Below are 19,127 nucleotides of genomic sequence, written 5' to 3' on the forward strand. Positions count from 1 at the left end.
ACACTTGACCCTCTGTGGAGGTATAAAGTGGGAGGCAGGTGGACAGGGAGGTGTGTGAAGTCAGCACTGTATGTAGCTGAGACTTGTGTTGCCCATCTGAAATTGTTTGTTGCTGTCAGTTGGCTGAGACCGGCTCCTGCCGAGACAAATACTTGTGATTGCTGCTTCCCTGATGCTCTGGCTCGAGCTGTTTGAGTCTCTGCCAGCAGTGTTCTGTGCGGGAGTCTGGGCAGCTGCAGCCGTGTCAGATGGGTCAGCTTTTGGTTGAGGCTGATCAAACCAACAAGTGTCTGCTGAGCCTGAAGTTACACCTTAACATACAAATACCGAAGCTGTGTGTGCTTTAGAGTTTCAGTTTAGACATACCAACATATGAACTAATACATTATTTAAGCTTTTTTGTTCTGTTCTTTGTAGTTCTATCATACGGTTGTGTTAAATTTATTAATCTGCTCTGGAAGCATTTGAGAAATGTTCAAAAATAGACTCTTGAACTTCTGTTACGGCAAAAGATGTTATTAGCAAAGAAAGGACATGAATATATCCAGATTTGATGTTGCTGTTCCACAGATAAAAAGTTAATAAGAGAGAAGTCCCTGTTCTCAATCCAAGGAATTTAAGTGATAAATTCACATTGTTTTCTTAACTGGGCACCAGTTCTAACAAGATTTTCAGGGGTTTTCAAACCAAATATAGTAGTTTAGAGAAAGTAGTCTGAGGTTTTCCTAATTGTAAGTGCAGTAGTCAGTAACTGAGGATCCTGCCGAAGGACAGTTGGGTATGACATTGTGAAGGACAGTAAATAGCTGTGGAAGTGATTCCTTGACAGCTGCTCACAGTCTGCTACTGCTGAGGTTCTGGAGGGTTGCATGGTGCAGCTTTATTATTTGTATGCTATTTAGGCAAAGTTGTGTATGTTATTATTAGTGTGTTAAGGTCTGAATAATAATCTTGTGTGATCACTGTCTTCCCTGTGCTTGACTGGGAGGAAGAATGCCTCTTAAAATACGAAGGAAATAAAAAGCTTCATTACACCTCACACTGCCTAGAAACCTGAGCTCCAGCCTGCTCTCTCCTGTTGGCCTTTCTGCCTAATGGGGATTTTGGGGACCTGTGTAGTGGTGTAAGTTAGGACTGCAGACTGATAATTACAGGCTTTGTCTGAATTGCTCTTCTATCTGCCTTCTCTGTCTTCTTCCTCACTGCAAAAAACCTCAGACATAAGAAAAATGCATTGGTGCTATGGGTTCGGAGCCAAGCAGAAGAGCATCAATAAAGTCTGCATTGTTCTTAACGTTTTCTCAGGAAGTATTTTATTGCTGCCTTTATTAGTAGAAAGCAAATGGGAATTAAAACAATCTATATTGAAATTCTGCAATCATTCAAAATATGTTGACTGAGAAGCTTCAAATATGGTAAAGAAATAATGTAGATCTTTCCTGTACTCTCTGTGAAGTGGAAGATAAGCCTGAGGAAACAGAGAACAGATGGTAATATTACCACAAATAAAAGCCATAAGAGAGAAGGATGAATAAACTCTACAGTAGTTACAGGACACGAGTTTTTTCCCTCCAGGCCAAGTAGGGCGGAATTTTTAATATGGGTAAAATTTTCTTAAGATTTCCTATTTATAGTACAGGACAATATGAAGAGGAAAATTTATACAGCAAGAATTGATTGAAAACCTGGGAGTTATTGTTGGTTTTCTGAATATTCTTTTTCTACTCATTTTTTTCATGAAAGGAGGCTATCATCCAGTGAAAATTGGTGATCTTTTCAATGGCCGATACCACGTTATTAGAAAGTTAGGATGGGGACACTTCTCTACAGTCTGGCTATGCTGGGATATGCAGTAAGAAAACTATTTATTTCCATTTACTTTTTTCTTAATATGTTACTTTATTTTGTTTGCAGTAATTTTTGTTTTACATGCATGATAAAGTTATGTAAATATTTGCTATCTTTTTATACAGGAAATATCTGCAGTCTTATTTTGCTCTTGGTTAAGGGTGTAGTTTATAAAAGCTCTCAGAAATAAGTGTAATTATTTTCTTTGACAGATTAGCTTTACTTAGTGAATTCGCACGTTGTCTTGGATGTGCAAGAATAAGCTAATGTTTTTATTTCTTTTGTATCCTTATTGAAAAAATATAATTGTACCTTGTTTGAATGATAAAATGTAACCAAATTCCTCTTTTGAAGACATAGTCATCAAGGAGACAAAATATTCAATAAACCAGACTGTTAATAGAGCTTTGTTAAGTTAGTGTAATTTCAGTGTTTTCTCTCAGAATACATTAGGCTATGAAATATTCTATTTAAAATTTCCCAGCCTTCGAAGTGGTTTTGTTTTACCTCAGAGCACATGTTGAGAATGTTTTTATTTTTTCCAAGGGGGAAAAGGTTTGTTGCAATGAAAGTTGTAAAAAGTGCCCAGCATTATACAGAGACAGCCTTGGATGAAATAAAGTTGCTCAAATGTGTAAGTATCACTCATGCAATACAGTGCTCAATAACAATAATAGTAGTAATAATGAATTTAAAAAATATAGTAGAATATTGGTTTTAAACTTTTTTGTATTTATTTTTTCTGAATAGCTGGCTTATTATGTGTTTCCATGATTTCTGAAGCTCCAAAATACTGTTTAACTTCATGTCGAAAGCTAACTAATTAGTATTTTAAAGTGAATATTTTCCTAAAATGTCAGTGTTTACATTCTTGGTTTAGGTTCGTGAAAGTGACCCTAACGATCCCAACAAGGATATGGTTGTACAGCTAATTGATGACTTCAAAATTTCTGGAATGAATGGAATTCGTATCCTTTTGAAAACATGGCATCTTCATTTAAAATGATCTGCTGAGATAAGTAAGCATTTAGTTCTGGCTATTTTCTAGTTAGTCTGACTTTAAATATGTAATGTAGAAACACCAAAATATATGTAGCTGCAAAGAGTATCCAGTGTGTAATGCACTCAGGGGAGTGAAAGTAACTTAGCTTTTCTAAACACAATGCAAAATATATTAAAAAAAAAAAAAAAAAAAGAAAAAGGAATCCCATGAATCCTGTCATGGTCTGCTAGAACTAGAGATAGTTTACTTAAAAGCTAGAGTTTTACTGAAAGACTTGTAATAACTGAGGCTTACAGAAAGTATGTTTTGCTCTAGACAAGTAAATAGAAAGAATCAGTCGGGAAGAAGCTGATTTCTGTTTTTCTGTAGGAAATGTGAGGGCATGGAGGTTCTTACCTTGTTTAGGAGATCTTCTTTTGGCCAGGTGTTAACCTCTTTTTTGGCAAAGGTTTTATAGCTTTACCTTCAAATGCTTCGTTTTAAAAAAAAGAAGGAAAAATAAAGGAGAGAGACAAAGTAAAATATGACTGCATATTGTTCTCAAGGAAAATTTTGGGGCTATGAATAGATTTGATTTTAGAGTTGAGCTCAAGTGCGTTATCCTTGCTAATTATATTAGATATTTTAGCAGGTTATTATATTATTGAGCTTTCATTTACTGTTACAGATGGTATTTATGTGTATGTTTGTTTTGTCTAGGAGTCCTTGTAACAGACCTCATTGTTCATGGTGTCCTACTACCAGACAAAGAGATGTTTCCTGCTCTAGAGAGCTTAACACTAAGTTCATTTTGGTGGTGTGCTGTCAGTAGATCAGGTTAAGATGCTCTTCACCAACTCTTGTCCTTTAGGAGAGGAATCTAGGAGGTGACTATCAGTAAATCTGAATGCCCACTAGAAAGCATCCTTTCAGGGAGAAATGTGCAAGCAGTTTTCACCCCATCCATCTCTATCTTGACATCAGTTATGAAGCCTTTGGATTTGTGATAAGTGAGAATGAGACTGTGGGGACAAATATTCTCAGTTACAGAATGGCATCTTAACTGCTTTTGCTTTATCCCATTTTGATTTGTTTCCTGATTGCTTGAGTAGTCAGCTACCATGGTAGAAACTTGCTTAAATGTAGGTGAAGTTACTATAGTCTGCTTTTTTTCCTAGGTTTTATCATCAAATTGAAATTAATCAGAGTAAACCGTGTAGTTATCAGTAGTAATTTCAACCTGAATATAAATGGTTTGTGATCAAGGAAACTGCTTAACAGAGTGAAGCAAAGAACCCTGGTTAGGGTTTCTTGGTGCTGCTGTTGTGCTACAAAAAACAGGTTTAATTTATGAGCTGAGATGCTTATTAAGAAGTATTTTATAAATATCTCTATTGTCTGTCTGTGTTCACAAAAATATAATGTGACCAAAGCACTTCAGGTCTTTGGCTGACAGCTACACCATGGAAGAATAATTAAAGTTATTTTTAGAAATCAGAAATTTTGACTTACTGTTTTCATTGTAAAACACTAGTATGAAATAGGGAATAAGAAAACACATTCATAACTTTACATAGAAATAACTCCTCTCTTTAAAAAAGCAGTTTTTCAATAACGTTCTTAAATTATTGCTAAGATTTGCATGTATGTATACATCTGTATTAAAGGTGAGAGCAATTTCTAAGTGTGAAGAGTAAATTTTGTTGGCAATAATACTTTGAAAGCATATCCAAACTTTTATCTTTTTGAAATGTAGCACTTAAATGAACAAAGCCAAGAGAGACCACGTACTAGTGAAAAATAGGGCTTCAGATAGCTTTGTGATAGCAAACTAAAACTGGACAGCTGATTTTGATCTGTTTCAGTTTTACATTCATGTTGAAAACTCTAGCAGGACAGAAGTTATTTTATGTGGAAGGCAAATGTTCCTGACTTACTGAGAAGTACGTTTTTCGGGAAGGCACAGTAGACAAGATGGGGTGATACGGGACTCAAATTCAAATTGCAGCTGGAAGTCTGTCAAAGTCCTAATCACCAGTGGAAATGTGATACCAAATATCTTATGCTTTGAGTTTTCTTTTGAACAGCTTGTGCATTGTGAGTTGCATTGGTTATTTGAACAGTGGTTGGTTCCGTATATTATTTGATAAACTCTTTTTTATCTTCTAGGGAAAATAATCTTTGGTGCAGGTTCTTTTGAGAGGGAGCAGGTAACTGATTTTTGCTGCTATTTGTTTCTAAGATGCCATATTAGCACTATGTTAGTGTTACTGAGTTGAACAGGTTGAGAGAAATAAGAGTTTTTCCATGCTCTGCTGTTTCCAGCTTCCTTTGGGCAAGTCACTAAATATCTGTTCCTTGACTGTAAATTAAAACAACATATGCTTCATAGAGGCTTGATTATTGGTTATGGAATACATTTAAAAGTAAGACAGAAAAGAGGTGGGTGAATTCTTTGGATGGCTAATATCACAAAATGTCATGGAGCTTCCAAACAGGGAAACTTGTCAGGAACCATGTAGCACAGAGCTGGGAATGTGCAGAGCCATTGGCCTGCACTGTATGTCTGAAAACAGTCATCTTTCTCCTAGGGGCTGTAGTGTTTATATATAGAGGGATTTTACCAATGTGTGTTATGATACACTAGACTGATAATGTTTTAACTACTTCTACATTTAAAAAAGATTGCCATTATGATTTTTTCAGGAAATAACAGAATTCCCAAACTTGGGCACTTTGATGTTCTCAGTAAGTGTCGATTATGTTTGTCTGCACTGGCTGTTTATTAGAGCCTTAATCAATGTTTGACTGTAACATTTTTTTAATAAAAATTTTAGACAATTATGTAATGAAACAAGTGTTTGGAGAGTGTTTTGCCAATTATCAGGCCTAGCATAAAGGACACAGCCAGCATAAAGATGAACCAATAACCAAATTGTATTTGATACAAAAGGGTCAGCACATGGGTGAGCACTGGGGGTACAAACAAGTCAGTCAGATTATACATAATCAACATCAATCCCACTGACCCCAACAACAACACTGCATGACCAACAACAGGTAGAATAAATAGTGAAATGCAGTCTCCCATAGAAGGGACAGGAGACAACTGAGTCAACAAACCAAACACATCAGACCAAGGAAGCCACACACTGAATCTCTACACAGCCCATGTTTACAAAAGCCAGACCTGACTGGAGCCCAGTCCCAGGGAGGCAGGAGGTCCTTCCCCAACAGGGAGCTCTGCACAGGGCATCCACCTCACAGACAGACACTGCCCCTCCTGCCAGTGGTCCCAGCTTTTATCCCCAAGTGGGACACCTGAGCTTTGCTTCCTTAATGCAGGACACCTGGGGCTCCTTTAGCTCATGGCTCTCCCTGCCAGGCCGGCCGCTCCCTGGAGGGAAGCCTAAAGGCAAACTCACCCCCCCTTTGGGAAGGGCTGTGGGAATTACCCAGATGTCAAACTTAATGTGGGGCTTGGGGTTGAAACCCAACATTTCAGAGACAAGTGAAAAAATAAGGAAACTTTCTCAAAACAATCAGACATTATAATAATTGTAATAAATTTATCTCCAAAGAACACACAGCATGAATTAAATGCCGTAGAGCCTAAATGCTACCAATCCAGAAGTAACTGAGATACGCTCAGAAGTGTTCTGTGTTGGTACCAGAGCTTTAATTTCATTTAACTTAACTAGTCTTTAACCCTCATCAAAGTTCTAAATGCTCCTATAATATGTGTTTGTAGACAGATAGATAGTTACAGGTAGGATATTAGTCAGGAAAGGACAGATTTAAGTATTTAAGCCTGTCAGCTGATAAATGTTCCGTGTGCTGTCACTTTTGCTGCTCTGCTCAGTTCCCCCCTTTCAGACATTCCCCTAACTGCTTCGAAGAGTGTTTCATAAGAGTCATATCTGCTGTGTGGGCTTCAGGTTTATTTTTGCTGGAGGACTTTTTGGACATACCTGTCAGGTGTTGGTGCTGTGGAAAGATCCTGGGGCTTGCAGGGCTGTTTTTTTAATAGTTAATGCACAGCTTTTCTCAAACTCTTTGTTGTGAGCAGTCTGGCTTACAGTTAATGTTTTTCGGGTCAGGATAGCAAATCAGACAACAGTAACATTTTTGCATTCCTACTCCAAACACTGAGCCTCCTGTATGTCTTCTTCCCATCCCAGTTGCCTCTCCAGTATTGACCATGGCTTGGATTTGTCTGAGTTCTCTCAGGAAAACGTTACAATCTTTTACTCATATAGATATAATTTCTCTTTCTTGTGGCCCTCCCTCTCTTGGTCTGGTTCTTCTGTTCCTCCTTGCATCTTCCTTTGCAGTGCTCTCCACTTGCCTCTCAGCTATTCACTTCCCTGCACAACTTTTTCTTCTGGTTACTAGCACTTCTGTAGGTAAAAGGAATAGCAGGAATATACATTGAAGAGTCTGCAGCAGCAGTGGTCTGAAGGACTGTGGGTGGGTGTCCTAAATTTCATTTCTGAATGCTGCAGTGTCTTGCCTTTCTGAAATCTGTGTTGCTGTAACATTGCAACTTCACTGTGTGGGCTAAGTTAATAAACCCGACAGAGCTAATCTGCTCTGCTTATCCTTTTTGGATAAGATAAGATATAGTCCTTTACTAGTGACTTCAGTCCATTGGATGCTTGTGTGGTAGAGTAACCAAGACTGTTTTCTTTTCTGAATGGAACAGAGTTTTATAATATTCTGAGTAAACTTGATTGATACAATTAGGAAATGACTGTCTAATACAGGAATTAAGGAACATGAAGTGAGATGAAAAATCTAAATACTACAGTTCATCCCAAGTGCTTTGACCAGTCTTGAGATCTTTTAACTTTGGTCAAACTCAAGCATAGAGGTTGTAGAGTTTAAAACTTCAGTTATCTTTATGCATATAGGTAGGTACTTGAGAAGAATGTAAATGATTCATTACAGACAAGGTAAGTCTCATTTTGAGACCTTAAGACAGTGACTCTAAGATCATTGCCAAGACTAGTTAATAAAACTTAGAGAAGTTGGGTAGGATTTCTTCCCAAACAGTGTAGTTCTCTATGAATGGTCTCTGAGATACAATCTAATTTTATCCATTGAGATTTTCCTGCAGTATTTGTCAATTCATTCATTTTCTGTTATTTTTATTATGTTATTCTTTGCAAGTATCATGTAGTTAAGATTTTAACATTCTTTCTGATTTCTGAGGACATTAAGGTCATTCCCAGCTCATGTCTGAGGATTTACTCAGTATAGCCAAATTGTATCATTTCTTGCCAGAATGTTGTGGATGATAAAACCTAGAATTAGCTTGAATATCTGAATATTTTGTCAATAGAAATATAATTTATCCAGGTATATTAAGTGTAGGATCTCTCTAACTTACCCTTGTACCACAAATCGCTGCAAGTTCCTACATCTTGTTTTTTCCTAATACTCTTCTATGATCATCTACTATTGGGCTCTGTTGGTGGCCAATAGTAGATGCTGGGTGAAATTAAATGTTTTGCTGTTGTGTTTTCTGCACGTTGCTTCTGAGTTCCATATTTTCTTTGTTCCTGAGTTCTTTGGTGTTTGCCATTATTCTCTTCAGTTAAAACTGTAGGTGGTAAGAGATCCATTCTCTTACTATTTCAGTTTTTGTTGTTGTGACTTAATTAAGCCTAATCAAAAAGATGTTTAGTATGGTTCGTTTTCTAAAACAGTGTTGTTGCAGGCTTTTGTTGTTAAAACCTTCTATTTATATAATTTAAAATTTATTAGAAATAGAGGTAATAGGCCAAATCAGTACTTTTAACTGTTTCAAAGAAAACAAAAATGAATTAGTTATTTTTTACAATTGCCTATTTCATTGTTCACCCTAATGCTATTGTTAACATGTAGAAATAACTGACAAGATTTACATAATTAAAATGTTTTATTTTAAAATGTTTAATTTGTTTTACATTTAGGCACTGTAGTACAAAATGCAGTACCAAAGCATATACCATGTTCTGCTCATTTTAGGGGGAGCTAGTTTTCCTCTAAACAAGATGGTGATTGCTTTAGCCAGTATGCAAACAAACATTTGTGTCGATCTCATCAACAACTTTATTTGGAAATTATCCTTAATTAAATCCCAGATGTTTGTATGGTCTTTGAAGTACTTGGACATCATCTCCTAAAATGGATAATCAAGTCCAATTATCAAGGCCTTCCCATCCGTTGTGTAAAAAGTATAATTCGACAGGTAAGATTTGTTAATGTTTCAATTAGGTTTTTCCACCATTATTAACAGTTTGAAGGTTAGAAAGATGATATTTCAACTGAACTCTTACAATGAATATCTAAGATAAAATAATTTTATTGATAATCATAGGGGGATTTGCAAGAGCATGTTTCTAGATAGCCTGCATTTCTGCATGCTGGGGTTGGTGTGGTTTGGGGTTTTTTTTATTTGTTTGGTTTTTTAAATCAAGAATTTCTACTGATAAAGTTGAGTTTCCTGAGCTGCTCTGGAAAAGAAAAAGTTGAAGAAATTAGTCTTTTTTCATAGATGTAAGGATATTCATAATTTCAGTTTTGGTTGACACATCATGCTTCTTAATAAGATCTTATGGAAAAGGAAAACATTGTATCAGTGGGAAATAATATATTATTGTTATAAAACTGAATGAAAATTGTATCTCTGAAATAGGAAAATACTTGAGAAATTGTTGTCTGTCTATCTAAGTTGTTGTAGAGTCAGAGGGTTAAAAAAAAAGAAACAGTTCAGAACATTTCACTGAGACACATTCTTTCAAAATATGTTCTTTTGCTATACTATGAAAATCAAATTTCTGTGAGGTGATCTTAAGGAAAAATAGTGTCTCAGCAAGGAAAAATGATGTATGTATCTCTGTGATTTTTGTATATACTATTGATCTATGTGCAGTTAATACAAACAACATATGAAGTATTTTGGCACTTAGGTAACTTGTGTTGCCTTTCATCAACATCACATCTATTTTATTAATAAGTCAACTGTTAAAGTAGTTACTTTCTTTGTAATTATAATTGTATGTCAACTGGTGAATATCAACCTATCAGCTCTATAATCAGAATTAGCTAAATAACCTGATTGATGCAGTTGCTAGTATACAGATGAAATTTTAGGTCCATGAATTTCTGTACAACTGTGTGGCTCAGATAGTAGAAATAAGGAGCTGTAGTAATGTAGTGTTCCAGTCAGGGTGAGCTGCCTGCTAAGAAATGGGAGTGTGTATATTTGTATTATACATGCATATAATTACCCACTGTTTTCAGTAAATGTTGTCAATTTTTTGTTTGGAATGTTTTCATTTTCATTGCACTGTTGTCCTGGAGTTTGGCCAAAACATGAGAAATTACAGTGTAATTTCTTGATACACCAGGTTTAGCAGTAAAACCAGGTGTAGGAGCCCCTTGCTGCAGTTTACTCTTAGCTCAGTTCCACTGCCTATTTGTAGAAACAGGCTGTAAGCCAGACCACTGAATGGATCCAAGCCGAAAACAACCCCTTTTTGGAAGGAAGGTGAGAACTTCTGAACCCAGCTTCACAGCCAGCAGGCTCCTGTAACCTAGCAGAGGAGGACTTTCAGGTGGGATCTTCAGGGGTGGTGACCACAGTCCAGTGACAAGTGGGGTCAGCAAGGACTGGGGCCTGAAGGACAGAATTGTAGGGGAGACTCTCAGTGCTTTCTCTGATTGTCATGGCTGGGGGACCTGACTCAAGTGGCATATACAGATGTGTATAGCATGGGGAGCAAAGGGCAGGAATTAGAGCACAGAGGTGTGGTGGGATAGCTCAGATGACTGGAAAGCAGCAGTAGCCTGATAAAAGTGCTTTAGAAAGCATGGCCAGGGAAGAGAAGTTGGGCTTAAATCATAGAATGGGTTGCTGTATGAAAGAATCATAGAATCTTTGCTGTAGAATGGGTCAGGGGCAGAGGGGAGACCAACAAGGGTGACATCATGATATGTATCTGCTGCAGGGTGCCAGTTTCAGAAGTAGATGAGAAGCACCTCCTTTAGACAACTGTAATAAACTGGTTCTTATGGGGGACTTTAAACCACATTGATATCTGCTGTGGTGGGGCATATGCAGTCAAGGAAACTTCTGGAGTGTATTGATTTACAGTTTCTCAGCATGGGGTGAGCTGTGTCTCAGCAAGGAGACAAGTTGGAGATGCACCTTGCTGTACTGGTTACAAGTAAGGAAGAACTAGTTGAAAATGTGGAGACTGATGGCAGGCTTGGCATGAGGGGTCCTGGTAGGCAAGCTGAACGTGAGTCAGTGGTGGGCTCCTGTGATGATGAAAGCTCACCATGTTGTAGGCCCTATGAGTGAGAGTGTAGGCAGCAGAGTGAGGTCTCTGTTTTAGTACTTTGGGACTCTGTACAGTTTTGAGCTCCAAATATGAGACACTGACTTACTCAAGTGAGTCCAGTGAAATGTCACGAAGAGAGGGAGCTGCAGCATATGATGTATGAGAGGTCTTGGGAGAACCAATTTGTTTGATTTTTTGGAAGAAAATGTTAATAAAGGGGGAGACTTCTGATCTCTTCAGCACAGATAGAGAAAATGGAGCCAGACTTCTCTTGTTGATACGCGGAGATAGGACAAGAAGCAATGTATGCGAGTTACAAAAAGAAATTCTGGTTGCATATTAGGAAGAAGTTTTTTGTAGTGAAGGTGGTCAGGCACTGGAACAGGTTGTCTACAGTGTGTTACGTGGTGTTAGGCAGTCTGCATCTTAGGAGATAGTCAGAAATTAACTGGATAAAGACTGAGCAGGCTGGTCTGATTTTGTATTAAAGATACAACTTTGAAGCTGGTATGACTTACTGTCATGGTTTGAGCTCAGAGGGCAACTGAGCACCACACAGCTGCTCATTCCCCCCTTGCCCCTCATGTCTGGGAAGGAGAAAATAAAGCAAAAGGCTCTGGAATCAAGATAGGGACTCAGGGAAGGATGATTCACTCATTATGGTCATGGGCAAAAGATAGACTCTTTACAGGAAGAATGAAGAACATCATTTTAATTCAGACACTAACAACAACACTCAACAGACAGAGCAGGACAGCGAGAAGCATTACCACATCTTAAAAACACCTCCCCCCACCCCTCCCTTCTTCCCTGGCTCAGCTCTGCTCCAGATTTCTCTACCTCCTCCCCACCAGCAGGACAGAGGAAATGGGTGGTTATGGTCAGTCCTGCCGCTTCTTTCTCCTCAGAAGGGGGACTCCTTGCATTCTTCCCCTGCTCCACTGTCATTTCCTTCTCACGGGAGACAGCTCTCCATGAACTTTGTACGACACGAGACCTTCCCATGGGCTGCAGCTCTTCTGAGCTGCTCCAGCGTGGGTCTCTCCCATGTGTTGCAGTCCTCCCAGTGCCGAACTACAACAGTGGGGACTGCTTCTTCCCACAGAGTCCCGGCCTTCTTCAGGCACAGTCACCTGCTCCAGTGTGAGGTCTTCCATGGGCTGCAGGTCAGCATCTGCTCCACCGTGGACCTATATGTACAGCGAAGGGGTGGCCCTGCCCTCTCACCACAGGCTGCAGGGTGGGTGCACCAGCACAACACTACCAGCACCACTCCCCCCCACTTTCTTTCACTGACCTCAGTGTTCACAGTTGTGTCCTTGCAACTCCTCCTCACAAGTCCCAACCCGCTCTCAGATTCCCTTTGTTAAATACGTTATCACAGAGGTGCAGCCGCCATCACTACTCAGCTCGGCCTTGGCCAGAGGTGGGTCTGACTTGGAGCTGGGGGGAGCTTCAAGAAGCTTCTCACAGGGGCCATCACTACAGTCCCATCTGCCACTACCAGAAAACCCGCCACACACACACATGCCCAGCACACTTAGAGATGGGGAGGGTTTGAATCACACAGTCTTCCAACCTAAATTACTTTTTGAATGTAAGCAAAGGTGAAAGTTCCAAGTAATTCAAACACTTGATGTCTCGAAAAACAGGAATGGGTTAGTTCTGAAAGATTAAAATGGTTTAATTTTTGTGAGGTTGGAATGAACAGACTAGTGAGAGTGGCATTGACTGGTAAGACTTCCAGGTTGTTCATCTCATTAGAGATAATACAGATGCTTATTATTCCTTGTACTCAGACAAAACTTGTGTTGCTCATGTTCTAAAAACTTATGTATGAAACTGGAATATGAAACAATTCAATTATTGCACTGGTGTTACTGCACAACAAACCATTTTGTTTCAGAAAGTACTATAATTCTGTGCTACAATTGAAAAGGAATTTTTTATGCTATGACTTGGAAAATAATTTTTCTATTTTTGAGTACTTTTGAGCATTGGGACAAAATTAGGTTTATTTTAAAATGCAGCTGAGAGTTGATTTTCTTAATAAGAATTTCATTTCAGTTTGAAGCACGGTTTTTCCCCTGGGGTAGTTAATGAACTGTTTGTGCAAGAGAAGACCTTGCAGCATTGAACAAGGGTTAGTTGCTGCAGTTCTTTGCAGTAGAGATGGTTAGAGGTGTGCATTTATTTAATTCTGGAATCCGTACTTTGGGTTGTAAAATCTATAGCATCAGTCTGTTCTGAGAGGATCATGTTCTGAAACTGATGCTGAAATGAGCATGGTGTATTTGAATAATGGAAATTTTCACTTTTGCTTTGATCTGCAATATAGTAAATGATCTTTTTAATTGGTCAATATGATGTGATTCCTTGAATGAAGAAGAAAGTAAAATGTGAATATTAATTAGAAACTCAAATTGTTTCTTTATGTGAAGGGAAAAAATAGAACCTCTTAATTTACATTTTTGATAGTAGTAACAGAATCTGTCATAATTTTTCAGAGTCACAATACATTACCTATTTCATTTTTTTTCCTTTTTCAGTAGACAAAAACTAGGTGTGTTTTCCCTGTTCTCTATCATTTCAGAGCATGGTGCAAAACATGTCTGTGTAGTATACATTTCTTTACTGGTTTAGTGCTATAATGTACTTGCAGTGTTTAGGATGAAGCAATCCAATCCATATTTTAAGACAGCTAAGATCATTCTTTCTACTTATAAAATTCTAGCAGAATGGTCCTTATGGTAAGTCATGGAACTGATTTAGATTCTAAATACTCAGGGGTTTTTTATTTTCTTTTTTTTTTTTTTTCCTCAAAAAAAATATTCTTTAGCAAAATTAAAGACAAAGCTGTTTAAAGACAAACCCTAACACTGTTACTTAAAAGGGGTAAAGGCTATCTTTTCAAAGTCAGAGATAGCGGATCTAGTTTCATGTAAATTCCAGGTCTACTTACTGTAGCAGAACAGTTATTTATTCTTCTGAATGTTTATAGCTTTCAGTGTACTCTGGAATATTTTTTTTTCTTGGCCTCAGAATTACAGACATTCAATGGTAATTTGTAAAATGGTCTGTAGTGTAGTGGAGGAGGAGAAAGGCTATTATAATCCACTTTTATGTTGCTGTTAATACCTCTTCTAAAATTTGAAGTGACTTAACCACTAACTACCTTCCCACTATAAACCAATCCTTCTTTAACATTACTTTGAGACATACTGTATATCCTTTCAGTTACTTTGGCAATTAGTCAAGCTTATTTTGGATCTGTGGGGAGAAAAAAAAAACCAAACAGATTATCAAGAACACAGGAGTTTTTAGGTGTACCGTTGGCACTGATGCTGAGTCCTGCTCAAGAGAACATATAGTTTTTGTACAGCCATATAAAGAAAGCTGTTCAGAATGGTTGCTGTTCTAGTCTGGCTCCAGAACTGGAGAAAGCAGAGCCAGCAGAGCACTTGAGGTGTTTCTAGGATACATTAGCCTGAGTGTAAAAATCACATGCATGCTGCTGTTCTTCTCTAGAGCTATCTTGTGTGCTGGATGCATGTACCAGTTCTACTAGCTTAGACTGCATGGTAGACTAATGTCTTTGTATTCTGTTACTGGTACTTTGAACCAACATGTTTTGCTTTTAAAGTTCACACTAGCTAGTTATGTCTAGCTAGCAAGCACACGAGCAAGGAGCTTTCTAATTTATTTATATCATACCTAGAGTGGCAAGGATGTTCTTGTAGCTGGAGCTCATGAGTCTGGAGGTCTGTTTCCTGCAGTAGAACATTTTCTAAAAATTGAAATTTTAAGTGGGGTCAGCTAGGTTTCTGCTGTTTTTTTTCTTGCTTGCTGATATTTTTCTGCAATATTTATATAGATTATCATAGCAATAGCCTGGTTATTCAGTACAGAATAACCTGTTAGGTTATTCTGTACTGAATAATTGTATTAATTGAGTTCCACAGTTTATCATACCTAGGTCTTACCTAAAATAATTGTAAAATCATACAAGCAATTGTATTTCTGTTCCAATCAGAATTTGAGAAATTTTTTCATTGTGTAAAAATAATGTTTTAATTTTTGTCCCAGAATGCATTTTTAAAATTTTGGATATGCATGTTTGATATAAGCTAGCAAAAGTTAGCCTGCAGAAAGTGTGGAAGACTAGTGGAAAAACAGATATGACAAATACAGGTAGACAAATCTTTATATGACTTCCTGCTCACATTAGAAGCTGCATTACTATTGGTGTTCTAAGGAAAACTATAGTTAGCATTTGATCCCAACAACACATTTCCCTTATTTCTTTTTTTTTTTATAATCAGTTGTAAGATGGTTAGTCAGTTATAGTATGTTGTAGTTGCAGTGGTTTTTATTTGAATAACTGTCTTTTAAACAATGAAGCAATGAGGATCAGCCTTTCTGACAGAGCAGTGAAAATCCTTTTTTAAAGGAAGAAGTATCAACTTTTTTTACACATGTGCAGATCAACTAAAGAGCACTGGGGAATGTAAGTCTGAGAACAGGTTACTGTCATCGAGACAATTCAGCCAGCCAACGTCTTACTCATGAAAGTCTCAATTACTGGGTTTATGAGCTAAATAAATTATGTTGTCAGGCCTGCAGGCAATCAGTTGAATATTTCTGTACTGCTAGTAAGTACATTTTGCTTGGTCTGGGTAATTAAAATAAATTTTTTAAAAATCCTTTTTGTAATTAGGTACTTCAAGGTCTAGATTATCTACACAGCAAGTGCAAGATCATTCATACAGATATAAAGCCAGAAAACATTTTGATGTGCGTGGATGATGCCTATGTTCGTAGAATGGCTGCAGAAGCTACTGAGTGGCAGAAAGCTGGTGCTCCTCCCCCCTCTGGCTCAGCAGGTATGATAGTATATTTAAATGCAGTGTAGTAAAGTTCCGACAGTATATCAGTGCTAACGATATTTTGTTTAGTGAAAATTAACATTTTAAATACTTGTGTGTGAAAAATGCGTGTCAGGCAAATGCTTTCTTTTCAGTTTTGCACATTCAAGTTTTTGGGGTCCCCAGATACAGAAAAAGATTTATTAGTATAAATGTACTCTACTCCCACCCTACCAGCTTTAATGGCTGGGTTTTAGCTGCACTGGCACCTTGCATCCCTAATATTGACAGTAATTAATAATCTTATCTAAATTATGTGTCTAGTTCCATTATGAGTTCATCAGTGTCCTTGTGAAATTAGCTGCCTTCTCGTCAGTTATAACTTGTTCTCAGAATGCAGTGAAAATTCTTGAGTCCATAGTTTTTCAGTCTTGAAAATGGAATTTATTGTACCTAACTGAATTCATGATAAGCCCTTCTCGCTAGCACTGTACATGAAATGTTTCCTGTTAAACTTGGTAGGGGTTTAGAAAGGAACTGTACATTATGCTTAGCTAGGAGAAACCAAGGTAAAGAAGTTCACAGCAATCAGTAAAGACAAGGAGGAAATGTGGCTTTTCTAGTGATCTTTAGTACCATAGTTACTATTTATTTGCCAGTTGAGCACATCAGCTACAGGCAGTGGAGAAATACTAAGATTTAAATACCTTGTAATATTGTCAGAAAATGTATCACAGATCAAAATCTCTAAGGTATAATTAAAATACCTGATATATCAGGAACAAATACTGTGATCAAAATCCATAAATATTTCACAGTAAGATGCAAAATCTCATAAATCATGGATATATTGTATTGAATTTTCCATAACGTATAATCATATAGCTAAAGACTGCGTGTTACTTGTGTGGGAAGTAACTCTGTTTTGTTCATGTAGCCTTCATTGCTTCCTGACATTAAAAGAAATATTATTTTAAGGAATATATTGATGGAGTTCTTATCACACTTTGTTCCCTATTTGGAGCAGTGATGTTATTCAAGTTTAAGAATCTTTTTTGAAAACCTTGCCCTTTCAGGGGCAAACAAGCATTTTTTTTTTTCCCCCTAAACATAGCAGTAGGAGCTGAACATACAGAAGAACTCTGAAGTCTCAACTGTCCCTGTTTTTTATCTTGCGTTTGTTAATTGCCATATGCCTGTATATCTGAAAATGTTCATCAGAGGTTCTCTTCCTCTGTTCAGTTCCTCTTTTTGACTTCTACTTTGCCTCTGTCCTCCCATATTTGGTTATTTCTATTGGTTTTGTTTATTTAGGGGGGGTAAGGGAGGTGGGGGGTGTTCTGTACATTTTCACAGTATTGTAATCTCATCAGACCTAGTCACTGACGGTATCCTTCTGAGAGATGCTTAGGAAGAGGGCCATGCTGGAGATGCTTTTTTGTGGTGGTGTACTTTTCGCCATCGGCACTTCATGCCTGCAGTCCTATCAGTCAAACTACCTTGTTTCAGAACAAAGGAAACGTGAATATTTGACTTCTCTGTTGAGTGCAACACAGTAGATGTCTTTGTTGATACTCCCTGAACTGTTTAAAATCCACCTATACCTGCTCAGTCAGCTGACTACAGATATTTAATCTCTGACAACTCTGCAGTCATTTAATGTTTTGTGTCCACTCTTTACTGATTCAGACTTCCCTTTCTGACTTCCATTAACTCTCCACCAACCACAACACAGTGAACAGAAATTGATGCTAATTCCTTCCAATTCCAGATGGTCTAATGGAGACATCAAATGATTTCAGGCAGCAGGTACCTGTAAAGAGTAAAAAAGCTGGCTAAAAAAAAAAAATTAAATCACTGCCTTATAGTTAGTTAAGAATATTTTTACATGATTTCTACTACTTTCTGCTTTTATAAAAGAGCTGGTTTTTGTAAAAATACTTCTTTAAAAATTTCTTTTTTTCTTTTTAGTGAGTACAGCCCCACAACAAAAGCCTGTAAGTATTGTCATATAATTCAAATTAACCATCTTATTTTCTGTGTTTCTGTAGGTATTAGTAGCTATTAGACTGTTGGTAGTCTCTAGCCTTTTTAACAAGTTTTATTCAAAAAAATGTTTTTATCTTTCAGAGAACACTTTTCTTTTAATGCCTTTGGCCTTACCAGGTTTAAGCCTAGTAATTTCTCTGATGGAAGCTCTCATAGACTTATAGTCCTGTAGCTATGTCAAAGAGAGTTAAGCATCGACATTTTCATATCTCAAGGAATAATCCATTCTGTTCAAATCCTGACAAAAATGGGTGCATGCACTAAATATCATGCACTGCAGATAGCTTAAGGACTTCAAGGCCTTTAATCATTAATGCCTTAGAGGAGAGCATTTCTAATGAGGTTTGAAATATCTTTTTGCCATATACATATATCAGATAACCACTGGCAATACAGCTGTTTAGAAAGATCTAAGGTCAAACCTGCTTTCTGTGCATGTGTGTACAGACTGTATGTAGCTTCAGTGGGCATACAACATGGATGAAAATTAATAGTACTGCCAAATTAATTGTTGTGTTTTGACTGTCCCATAGCTTCTTTTGAAGGTAACAGGATTTACAGATAAACCATTTGAACTATATGAGCATTTCTTTCTGTGATATCTAAACCATGAATGAAAGTTGGATAGATATAGTTTGTCAAACAGTAAAAATAGAAGTCAGAATTCAGTTAAAATACAAGGAAGCATTTAAATCCTAGCTCACATGTGTTAATTTTTCTTTTCCTTGTTATTGTACCTGAGTTTTTAAATCCTTCTGTTATATAAAATGTGAAAGTTTTTGTAATGACCATCTGTTGTTTGTGATTCATATGTTTTGGGCCAAAAGTGAATAATAAAAATGCTTCCCTTTCACAGGGAAATAGCTGAACAACACAGGATTTATTTAAAATTCTTTACTGTTTTCAATCTCTTTTCTCAGCAATCATTTTTCTCAGCATACTTTTGCTGGTTATTACCTCCATTATACAGAAAGAGGAATAATGTATAAAATTTATATGAAAATAACTAGATATGATAACAGACGATCTTCCACATACCATAGTATTTGT

General features: G+C 37.3%; 1 protein-coding gene across 1 annotated transcript in view; it reads left to right on the plus strand.

Moving 5' to 3' along the window:
* SRPK2 (SRSF protein kinase 2) overlaps positions 1-19,127 on the plus strand; it is a 101,071-nt gene that overhangs the window by 54,991 nt on the left and 26,953 nt on the right. Inside the window, 6 exon segments of the mRNA XM_026866468.1 lie at positions 1,744-1,852; positions 2,395-2,482; positions 2,729-2,816; positions 8,959-9,065; positions 15,881-16,046; positions 18,000-18,025. Of these exon segments, the coding sequence (XP_026722269.1) occupies positions 1,744-1,852; positions 2,395-2,482; positions 2,729-2,816; positions 8,959-9,065; positions 15,881-16,046; positions 18,000-18,025 (584 nt within the window).

The sequence above is a fragment of the Athene cunicularia genome, assembly GCF_003259725.1.
Source record: "Athene cunicularia isolate RWA chromosome 1 unlocalized genomic scaffold, athCun1 chr1_part2, whole genome shotgun sequence".
In the NCBI taxonomy this organism is placed as follows: Eukaryota; Metazoa; Chordata; class Aves; order Strigiformes; family Strigidae; genus Athene; species Athene cunicularia.